The following is an 11,976-nucleotide window of genomic DNA, read 5'->3' on the forward strand; positions in this document are numbered from 1 at the left end:
AGACATCCAGATGGCCAACCGACACATGAAAAAATGCTCCACATCACTCATCATCAGGGAAATACAAATCAAAACCACAATGAGATACCACTGTACACCTGTCACAATGGCTAACATTAACAACTCAGGCAATGACAGATGTTGGCAAGGATGCGGAGAAAGAGGATCTCTTTTGCATTGTTGGTGGGAATGCAAACTGGTACAGCCACTCTGGAAAACAGTATGGAGGTTCCTCAAAAAATTAAACATAGAACTACCCTATAACCCAGCAATTGCACTACTAGGTATTTATCCAAGGGATACAGGTATGCTGTTTTGAAGGGGCACATGCACCCCAATGTTTATAGCAACACTATCAACAATAGCCAAAGTATGGAAAGAGCCCAAATGTCCATCAATGGATGAATGGATAAAGAAGATGTGTATACACACACACACACACACACACACACACACACACACACACACACACAGAATGGAGTATTACTTGGCAATGAAAAAGAATGAAAGCTTGCCATTTGCAACTACATGGATGGAACTGGAGTAAAATTAGAGAAAGACAAGTATCATATGACTCCACTCATATGAGGACTTTAAGATACAAAACAGAGGAACGTAAGGGAAGGGAAGCAAAAATAATATAAAAACAGGGAGGAAGACAAAACATAAGAGACTCATAAATATGGAGAACAAACAGGGTTACTGGAGGGGGTGTGGGAGGGGGGATGGGCTAAATGGGTAAGGGGCATTAAGGAATCCACTCCTGAAATCATTGTTGCACTATATGCTAACTAACTTGAATGTAAATTGAAAAAAAAAAAAAGGCTCCACACCCAGTGCAGAACCCAGCATGGAGCCCGATGTAGGGCTCAATCTCACCACCATGAGATCATCACCTGAGCTGAAATCAAGAGTTGGACACTTAACCGGTTGAATCACCCAGGAGCCCCTTGAGTGATTTTAAAAAATGTTTTTAAATGTTTATTTATTATTGGGAAACAGAGAGAGACAGAGCATGAGCAGGGGAGGGGCAGAGAGAGAGAGGGAGACACAGAATCTGAAGCAGGCTCCAGGCTCTGAGCTGTCAGCACAGAGCCCGACGCGGGGCTTGAACCCACAGACCGCGAGATCATGACCTGAGCCAAAGTTGGACGCTTAATCGACTGAGCTACCCAGGCGCCCCATCCCCTTCAGTGATTTTTAGTTAAACTTTGGGGGACTCTTTTGTGGAGAGGTTGGCAAACATTTCTGAATTTCTTTGTATGCCAAAAAAAAAAAAGCTAAACTTACAAACATAAAGCTCTTCATGACACCACTCAGATCCTGCATCGAATTCATCAATACAAGTCAGCCAGCACTAAAAGGAACACAGTATTCTTTTTTTTTAATGTTTATTTTGGGGGGGGGGTAGGGCCAGAGAGAGAGGGAGACACAATGTGAAGCAGGCTCCAGGCTCTTTGCTGACAGCGCACACAGCCTGATGCGGGGCTCAAACTCACAAACTGTGAGATCATGACCTGAGCCTAAGTCAGAAGCTTAACCGACTGAGCCACCCAGGTGCCCCAGGAACACAATATTCTTAAAAAATTAAGGGGAAATTAGTGGTACCTCATCACTAGACTCTGTGATTTTGGTAACCTTCCTAATACAGGTGTGCCCTGTTTTAAGAAGGCCCAATTAGGGTGCCTGTGTGGCTCAGTTGGTTAAGTGTCTCTTGATTTAGGTTCAGGTCATGATTTCATGGTTCATGGGATTGAGCCCTGTGTTGGGCTCAATGCTGACAGCATGGAGTCTTCTTGGGATTCTACCTACCTCCTCTTGGGATTCTCTCTACCTCCTCTCTCTCAAAATAAATAAACTTCCCTCAAAATAAATAAACTTGAAAAAAAAGCTCAAAAGAAGGGTGCCTGTGTGGTTCAGTTGGTTAAGTGTCCAACTCTTGATTTTGGCTCGGGTCATGATCTCACAGTTTGTGAGTTTGAACCCCATGTTGGGCTCTGCACTGACAGTGTAGAGCCTGCTTGGGGTTCTCTCTGTCCTCCCCTCTCTCTGTCCCTCCCCTGCTGTCTCTCTCTCTCAAAATAAATAAACATTTTTAAAAAGCCCAAAAGATGAGTTTAAATGCATTACAGCAAAATCTGGGCACTATAAATCAGATTGGATACATAAGCAACCTTTTAGCTACATGAAAAGAAAAAGGGCAAGGGGTCTAATCTGTATTTTCCTCCAAACTGAGTGTTTTCATTTTGAGGAGGAAGATCTAGTGATTAAATTCACACAAGGAGATGGCCTAGGGCCTGCTAAAAGTCAGGTTGCAGTTTCTACTGCATTCAAGATACTCAGCAAGATAAATAACTTTTAGAAGAAACTTCAAATTTTCTCTCATTCACATCTCACCCAGTGGGTCTAACATTTCTGGAATTGGTTAGACCTGTGTTGTTCAATATGGTAGCCACTAGCCATATGTAAAATATATTCACAACCATGATCAATTTTCATTAGACTTTCACTCTTCCCAATTCTGTCCTCAATAACAGAGCGAGGTCAGGGTTACAGTTTTTGCCTATTGAGTGCACAGTGATCAAAACTGTAACCGTGACCTCAGTAATACTATTTTCTATGTTACTGATTCAGATTTTATCTACAAGACTGGGTACAAATAAGTTCAAAGACACAGCATATTATTTATTTTTCCTCTTTTTAAAAAAAGTTTATTTTTGAGAGAGAGAGAGAGAAAGAGGCAGAGAGATGGAGACAAGAATCTGAAGCATGCTCCAGGCTCTGAGCTGTCAGCACAGAGCCTGACGTGGGGCTTGAACCCACAAACCGTGAGATCATGGCCTGATGCAGAGTCAGACGTTTAATTGTGCCACCCAGGTGCCCTGAGGCAGCATATTATTTAAGACAAATAATATTTTATAAAGGAAAACTTGTGTATAAAAATACAACCAAAAGCATCAATTTGGTTTATTTCAAACATTTTTTAAATTTTTTATTAAAGTTTTTTTAATGTTTAATTTTGAGAGAGACAGAGAGACAGAGCACGAGCTGGGGACAGCAGAGAGACAGGGAGACAGAGAATCCGAAGTAGGCCCCAGGCTCTGAGCTCTCAGCACAGAGCCCGATGTGGGGTTCAAACTCATGAACCGAGATCATGACCTGAACCAAAGTCAGATACTTAACCGACTGAGCCAACCAGGTGCCCCTAAAAAAATTTTTAAGTAATCTCAACACCCCATGTGGGGCTCAAACTCACAATTCCAAGATCAAGTTGGCATGCTGTACCAACTGAGCAAGCCAGGCACCACTGAAGAGCATCCATTTGGTTTAAAAAGCAATTGTTACCTGAGGCGCCTGGGTGGCTCGGTTGGTTAAGTGTCTCACTTCAGTTCAGGTCATGATCTTGCAGTTTGAGCCCCGTGTAAGGCTCTGTGCTGACGGCTCAGAGCCTGGAGTCTGCTTCAGAATCTAGGTCTCCCTCTCCCTCCCCTGCTCACACTGTTGCTCTCTCTCAAAAATAAAATAAACAAAAAAAAAAAAAATAAAAGCAATTATTATCTTAGCACCCACTAGGAAATCAAACAATGCTATGCATTCTCTGATATACTTATTACAATTACACCTTAATATACTAATATAATTGAAGCTGATAAATGCATAATTAAAAAAATACATTGTTGGGGCACGGTTGACACTTGTAAAATTTTTTTTTAACGTTTTTATTTATTTTTGAGACACAGAGAGACAAAGCATGAACAGGGGAGGGTCAGCAAGAGGGAGACACAGAATCTGAAACAGGCTCCAGGCTCTGAGCTGTCAGCACAGAGCCCGACGCGGGGCTTGAACTCACAGACCACGAGATCATGACCTGAGCCGAAGTCGGCTGCTTAACCGACTGAGCCATCCAGGCGCCCCACAGTTGACACTTCTAAACTGGGTGTCACACTCAGGGTGATATTGTTTATCATTGTACTTACACCAAACATGACTTGATCTGTATTAACTGCATCTGAGACCACATATTAGGGTGCTTGATAAAGAGATTTTTATTATTTTTAAAAATTAACAATTCTTCATTTTAACCAAAAACCCCAATAAGGAAGATCAGATCAATTTTTAAAAAGTGCTTTACACACCATTCTGATGATCAATAATAATTTGAAGCCCGAGGCCCTCGAGGAAATTCTTTCTGGTTTGCAAAAGCTATGGGAGACCATTAACATCATGAGGCCAGTTACGGCAAATATTGATCTCTAAAATGTCATGGTCTCACACCCTATGGGGGGCGGGGGCTTATGGATCTGACTTAATATAGCATGTGCTGGCCTGATTATAGGACAAATCAGTTCCAAGTACTTCACACATTTATAAGCACAAGAACTATTGTATCCACCAGTGGATAAAGCTTCTGTGTAGCCACTGAAATTAGGCAAATGGTATGGTAATCCAAGGTGACTGGTGAGGTTAAGGCCTCCACACCCAAAACCATTGGATAGGATGCAACTATGAACGTGGGAAAAATATCAGAATTTTAACAGGTAAAGAAAAACCAGGGCAGACTCCACTGCCAGATTACCAAAACAAGTTCTTCAAAGACTTCCAAAGAACTCATCCGCCCAGCAGCAGTAAAGAACACTCAAGTATTTTTATCCAAACCACAGCCAAGAGCTTGATAAAGTGGGAAACAACACAGTTAAATGTTAAATGAAATTAGATTCTTCATAGCGACCACTCCTATTTCAGTATCTGCACAGAGAAGTAGAAGAGAGTTACACTGAGCTTGTGTATGCTGAGGAGTGCCACTAAATTAGCTCCTGGTGAAATTATTAACCTTTATAGATCATTTTCACTTTTTCTCCCAGGGACGCAATTCCACTTTCACTGTAACATTAGTTGGGAACATTTATTTCCTTTGTGGCTTGGTTGTGTATTTTGAGAAAGCAATCCATGGGCCCTTGCAAAAGTTCAGAACATATATCAGCATTACAAGTAATGGAAAACACATAGCTGAAAGTTTTAATCACAAATTCACAACTAGAGATTTCATTCACGTATCTTAGAGAGCTAAAAAGACATGTTAAATTTTTTAAAGGATCAGCAAAAATATGTGCCACAGATTCATAATTTAGAATTTATCACATAAATATAATATTTATAAATATCTTTTATTTGCAAAATTATTCTTAAAACATTTCTTTCCAACATGTTTGACGTTTTCACATGTGTTTTAAGGGGAAAAAACCACCCTATTTAAAATGTACCACTAAACTTTAATGTGCCATTAAACCAGAACCACCAAAGTAAAAAAAGGAAAAGAAACATACTGCTGTGTTGGACATGCAGTTGTTACTGCAAATAGTGACAATACCTGTCCTATATGGTGATTGTACACATGCTCTTCTTTCACTTCTCAGTCATTGTCAGAACCATTTGGAGGTAAGAAGACCAATGCATCATTGAAAATATGCCCAAACGCCCTAAGACGGTATACTCCATACATCATCACATGCATCTGATTAGGAGTCAGTCCATTAAAAGTAACAGCCATATCCGAACAGCATCCTTCTACCACCAGGTTGGGGTGATTAGTCATTGCCTCTTTAATAAAAAGCCCAATGGATTTGGTATTAAATACATCTTTTCCTTCAGAATCTTCTGCATTTTCTGCAAACACTCCAGCATATTTCAGGCAGACTGCTAGCTGCTTATCTTCAGATATCTTCCAAATCATCCCTCCCTGTTCAGGACACTTTTCAGGGATACTGAGAAGGCTGTTAAGCCTTTTTATGGATTCTATACTTAAGACAATGCCTCCTTCCACACTCACATATTCAAGGTCTCCAGATTTTATAGTGTGGCCTAGATAGAAAGGTTGTGATGGATCCTTTTTTAACAAAAAATACTTTAAGTTTTCAATAATAGCAAATGTAGAGGGGCGTGCAAGGAAGAACCAGTTGTATTGGTCTCTGTATTTATCAAAGGCATATTTGTAAGCTTTTCTCATCATCAACCACATGTCATTTGTTTCCATGTTAATTGACTCAAACACTTTAACATTTTCAGAACTGAAGAATTCTGCTTTGTCACAGTGTTTGGTCCAAGTCTCCTTCACTGCAGCCCAAAGACTCACATCTTTGGGTTTTACAAGAATGATACAGTATACTCGAAAGCTCTTACTGAGCTCCATGCGTTCATCCTCTGAAATCTTCGAGATATCTTCTTTATTAGGAGCTTGTAGGTGATGATGCTCATGGTGCATTCTGTTTCCATGACCAATCCTAATGTGTCCTAGCATAGTGATCAAGGCACAGAAAATGCTTCCGAGCATCATACCCTTCAAAAATGAACTGCTTTCAGAAAGCATTTTTCCTATAAAGAAGAAAAAAGATCCTTAGGATACTTAATAGAAAAGGATTAGTCTAGTGATTTGATTTGGTATGCCTTATAGACTTACATTTTGCTCTTAACATTAAAAAAAGTTCCCAAGTTTGAAATCAAGTTAGTTGCATAGAATACCAAGAAGTCTAAGAATCTTTAGCTTCCAATGGTATCTGATTACTGTTCTGTATAAACTGGAACTTTGCAATAACACCTCTATGCACTAGAATTTTCTGGGAGGCCATTTTTGCACTTCTTCTATGGGGATTTAATTAACTAAGTACTAAATCAAAACATTAACTCTAAAAATCAATGTTGTAGAGGTTGCCAGTCCGTCATTCTCTTTAAAGGAATTTCACTTCACAAGCTTGCTTATATTATTTAAATATTTCTGTAGATATGAATGGACTTTATATCAAAACCTTAAATTGAACAGATAGAACCACCTATAATTAGCAAATCACCAATGACATCTGTGCTAGCATTTCTGTTCTTAACCTAGTGCTTTATTTAACTGATGGCTGCTGTCCTTAGGTGTTCTGAGTACATCTAAATCAAATTTCTTGAGATTGAAACCATACATGTTAATATTTACTCTTTTGCTCCTAAGACTAAATGGTTTCTGATACAGTAACCCAACTAACTGATGTAATAAAAGCCCATAATGAAAAGTTAAATTATTTAGATGAGAACTGACTCAATATAGGCATATCTGGGGAACCATTAACCAACATCTTTATTGCCTCCAAAGGCATTTTCTTATTCTCTGGGGAAGTAGAAAAAGAAAAGTCTACACTTTTATTTCAATCAGAAATTAAAAGAAAAGCCAACATTAAATACAACTGTTGAGATTTCCCAATCTTCTATCTTCACAAGAAATGTTCTACTGAGCTACTTAGATTTTTCTCTTTGTCTCTTAAAGCTGAAAGAAGCCTTAGAAGTCACCTAATACCATTTCTCTCACTTTACAGACAGGGAAAGAGAGGGTCTACAGAGGTTAAGTAACTGACCCAAAGTCACACAGTCAGTGGTAGAACTAAACCAGCAATCAGATCTCTTGAGATCAGTGTAATGCTTTTTCTATTACAGAATAGTGATCTGAACAGTGCTTCTATTCATACTGTTGAAAATTTAATAGATGGATTACTGGATAACCTTGTTTTCCTACAAATGAAAAAAATATGGGGTTTGTTAACCGTAATTGACATTTTGCACCCACGATCAACATCCTGCTAGAAGGAAACCACCCCTTTGGTTTTCTTCTAGAGGAAATGGACTTTGACTTCTACTAGGACAAGGTGTGGAATAGTTTGACAGATGTAATTCCTGAGTGGGGGAGGAAGGGTGAGCAAAGAGGCTGGACGGTTTTCCTATGTCACTCACAGAACTTGGTCAATACACAGCTCTATGAAGAAAGAGAACTGACAGAAAATAAGCTCTGCTTAGTATCAGAATTCTCAGATGCACTCTAAAAGTAATTTATATAGGATTTTGACACTTCATATTATACAATTTTCATTATTTCTAGCCAATATATGATAATCCACACGTGTCTTTTAGTTTGATAATAGCATATCTAGATCAGAATTCTTCCTGATGGGGATACTACTCATGGATCATTTGCATAAATTATTCTAAGGAGATTTTTTTTTCCATCAGGGGAGGCAAAAAAATGTAACACTGAAGATGTACATGATAGGATATTTGTTGCAGAGGAGAGGGAAACTTAAAACTGCACACAGGCATAAATGAAGCAGAAACTCCCAGAGTGGTTTCTGAGATGGCATCTTTTTAGAAGGTGAAAGTGGCTGGATGGAGTATGGAAAAGGGAGAAGAACAAAATAGAGAAAAACGAGAGGGAGAACGTGGTCACCTCAAAACCCCACTGAGGGGCCAAGGCAGCACCTCCAGGAAGGCAGTTCTCGGTCTCCCCGACTAACTACTGCACCCCCGGCACCTGCCCTGGGATCCGGCGTGGAGCATGCTGGGAGTGGGCCAGGGCCCAGGCCTTCCCCCAGGAGAGGGGCGGGGTCGATCCGCTCCGGGGTCCGCGCAGGGTGCGGGCCGACGCCCCAGCACTCACCCGCGTCTACAACGGCTCAGGGGCGGGAAAGCGCAGCCGCGCACGGCTTTCCTCTCACGTTCGCGCGCCACACGCTTACGCTCCTGGTCGGGCTGCTCTAGCTGCAGGCGGTGTTCTCTCGTTGGTTTCGCTAAAGGTGGGAGGGTCAGGAAGTTAACGCCGCTACGGCGCGGTAGCGGGTAGCGGGGCGGGGCGGGGCAAAGGAACCCACGGCCAGGCGGAGCGGCCGGCCCGTGCTGACGTCGGAAGGGCCGGCACGCACGCGGCGCTCCTTTATTCCCCGCCTCCCGCGGAGTTCACAGAAGCGCGTCTAGCTGGCGTGACCCGCACGCTTGCCTGTATCCAATGGGACGCCCGGAGGCGTGCGTGCGTAAGAGCCGCTGACACCTCCCACCTCTTCACCTTCTTGGCGTGGAAACCGCGAGAGTGAGGTAGAGCTTTGCTGCTGGCAGCGCTTGTGTCAGGTTTCTCGGTGGTTTCTCTCACGTGCTCCTGCATCGTTGCACCTTCATATCGACGAGAGGGTGCGCCAGCCCGTATTCCTGGGCTGGGACCAAAGTGCAAGCCACTGAAATATTCCTCGAATTATGAGGGCAAGGATTTTCTGTGGTTATTGGAATGGCATCTGAAGCCCCACTGACTGGAATCCAATCCTGTCTTCACCGCGTCCTTTGGTATGCTGGGAAAGTTACTTCACCTCGCTATGCCTCAGTTCCCTCCTTTGTAAAGTACAGAAAATATCACAGTAGTGCTAGGAGATTAAATGAGTGCATATGACTCCATTAGCAAAAGACCAAGCACAGAATAAGCATTCATTAAATGTTGGCTGTTACTATTATTCATCCCTGTATCACTGGCACCTAGCTTAGTGCCAGCGCACAGTAGACAATACATGTTTGTGGAATTAATGAATGTTATAACTACAAATGAGACTAGGACCAGAAAGGAAAGGAACTTCCTAAAGGCCACACAGTAATTAATGTTGGAAGTGAGACTAGAATCCAGGTGTCCTACTTACAAGTGCAGAACTCTGTTAAACACATGATCTTTTAAAATTCTTTTTTTTTTTTTTGTGGTAGCGAGGGTTTTTGCTAAAAAACACAATTTACCCCAAATACTTAAAATGACTAGGTTCCATCCAGATAACATTGAGTGGTGACTGTCTTGGGTCTGAGTTCCTAAAGATAAATATTTTGAGTATTGACAGTGACCCAGTTTAAATAGACTGAAGGTTTCCTGAAGCACCGAAACAACAAATAGATATTAGGCAACTACTATCCAAGCAGCACTAACCTAAATTCTGGAGATACAGTGGTGAACAAAATTGGCCCCCTGCCTTCATGGAGCTCTTAGTTTAGCAGGGAAGAAAGACATTGAACAATTCATTACAAATAATTATAGTGGTGGTATGTTCTGTGAAGGAATACAAAAACAAGTTTTAGAACTGGAAAGGAACTTAAGACAAGTATCTCCACTGTGTTTTGTTAAATGCTATATATTGTCATTGTCACATATATATAAACATATATATGTATATATGGACATACATAGTTCAGTGAAACAAGTTGCAGAATAATGTGTATAGTATGATTATACTTTGGTCTAAACAAAATTTTATATATGTGTGCATGTTTGATCTGTATGAGCAGGGAGAGTTGTGAAAGACTGGGCAGGCTGTTAAGATTACATCAGGAGGTTGAGGTGGAGGTGATTAGCTTTGTCTTTATACATCCTTGTAATGCATTGTTTCACTAGTTATAATAAGCATTTGTTACTTTTGAATTTGAAGAACAGCAAATAAAGGGATCTTCAAAATGAGAGGGACAAAGAGTAAAAGGAAAAGTTACCAAAAAAAGTACTTTTTTAAGGACAGATTGACATGGCATTTAGAATTCAGAGACTGACAAAGTGACAGTTTAAAATGCCACTTCTGGGGTGCCTGGGTGGCTTAGTCTGAAGCATCTGATTTTGGCTCAGGTCATGATCCCAGGGATCATGGGATTGAGCCCTGTGCTGTTAGCATGGAGCCTACTTGGGATCCTCTCTCGCTGTCTCTGCCCCCTCTCTCAAAATTAATAAATAAACATTAAAAAAATGCCACTTCTTTCTAGTACAGGAAGGTATGCCAAACTGGAACTACTGATAACAGGATGCTCTGAAGCAGAATAAACCATGGGATATGTAACATCAAAGGCACTGTTATTGAGAGGTTGTCCAAGAACCCAGTTCTCTACCTAAAGCAGAGCTGAAATACACTTGATCATTGGAAGTGAAGTTAGTAAGATGATTGACTTGTAGTTAGGTGATTGCATTTTTAAAACACCATTCCACAATGTAGCCCTAATTTAAAAATACATGCAAATAGTATCTATTAAAATTAAGAATATTTATACCCTTGGCTCAGCCAACCCACTTATAATCTCTCTCCCAGAAATTAAAGGCCCAGAATGTAAGGCTAAATGTATTGTTGTCTTATAACAGCAAAAGTGGGAAACATCCATCAATTAGAGAATGGTTGAATTAATTATAGGGCCTCTCTACAGTGGAATATTTAGCATAAGAGAAACAATTTATTTCACTTACCTACATTAAACACTTCACTAAAAACATTAACCTGCACCTTATGCAGGTTGCTTTTGAGTTTGGTTGCCCTCATGTACCCAGCATGTAAGGCAAGATTGCATTTAAAGCTGATAATACTGCATTTTTTTCTTAAAAGTTTTTTTTTTACATTTATTTATTTTTGAGAAACAGAGTGAGACAAAGTGTGAGCGGGGGTGGGGCAAAGAGAGGACACACAGAATCTGAAGTAGGCTCCAGGCTCTGAGCAAGCGGTCAGCACAGAGCCTAATGCGGGGCTCAAACCCACAAACTGTGAGATCATGACCTGAGCCCAAGTCGGATGGATGCTCAACTGACTAAGCCACCCAAGGTGCCCGAATACTGTATTTTTGATAAAGACCTCCTGTCAAGTGCATGGATTATTTAGCATGAGAAGTCATAAATTTCTAGTATTTGGCGATTTACTTGCATGTGAGCACTAAAATTTTCTAAATCTGGGGGTGCCTGGGTGGCTCATTTGGTTAAGTGTCTGACTCTTGATTTCATCTCAGGTCATGGTCTCACAGTTCATGAGTTCGATGCCCCGCATCAGGCTCTGCGCTGACAGTGCGGAGCCTACTTGGGATTCTTTGTCTCCCTCTTTCACTGTCCCTCCCCTGCTCGCTCGGTCTCTCTCAAAAATAAATAAATAAAACTTTAAAAATCAATCAATCAATCAATCAATCAATCAATCAAAATCTGTCCAAAGGCCTTTAGGAAATTAATATGGCTTTCCACAGCAGTTCACTGGAGTAGTAAATATTGAAGAAAACCTAAGGTAGATTGTTTTCTGCATAACATCTTTTTGGAGGGTTCAAAATGTTTCTGTGTTTACCAAAATTAAGTACCTGTAATGTATGTACCTCTTCTGCCCAGAGTTTCACAACTCTTCATCCTCAGTAAACAAATTCCCT

General features: G+C 40.8%; 1 protein-coding gene across 2 annotated transcripts; it reads right to left on the reverse strand.

Annotated features, from left to right (window-relative positions):
* Positions 1-4,022: 4,022 nt before the first annotated feature.
* On the reverse strand, positions 4,023-8,619 carry C1GALT1C1 (C1GALT1 specific chaperone 1). 2 transcript variants are annotated; one of them, XM_004000850.5, is made up of 2 exons: positions 8,462-8,619; positions 4,023-6,369 (listed from the first exon to the last, which is right to left on the reverse strand). In XM_004000850.5, the coding sequence occupies exon 2, from the start codon at positions 6,362-6,364 to the stop codon at positions 5,411-5,413; it is 954 nt and encodes a 317-aa protein (XP_004000899.1). In that variant the 5' UTR covers positions 6,365-6,369; positions 8,462-8,619; the 3' UTR covers positions 4,023-5,410. The 2 variants fall into 2 exon arrangements, with proteins under 2 accessions (XP_004000899.1, XP_006944036.1); XM_006943974.4 differs by lacking the exon at positions 8,462-8,619 and adding an exon at positions 8,252-8,455.
* Positions 8,620-11,976: the final 3,357 nt, after the last annotated feature.

Source organism: Felis catus, chromosome X (assembly GCF_018350175.1).
Source record: "Felis catus isolate Fca126 chromosome X, F.catus_Fca126_mat1.0, whole genome shotgun sequence".
NCBI lineage: Eukaryota > Metazoa > Chordata > Mammalia > Carnivora > Felidae > Felis > Felis catus.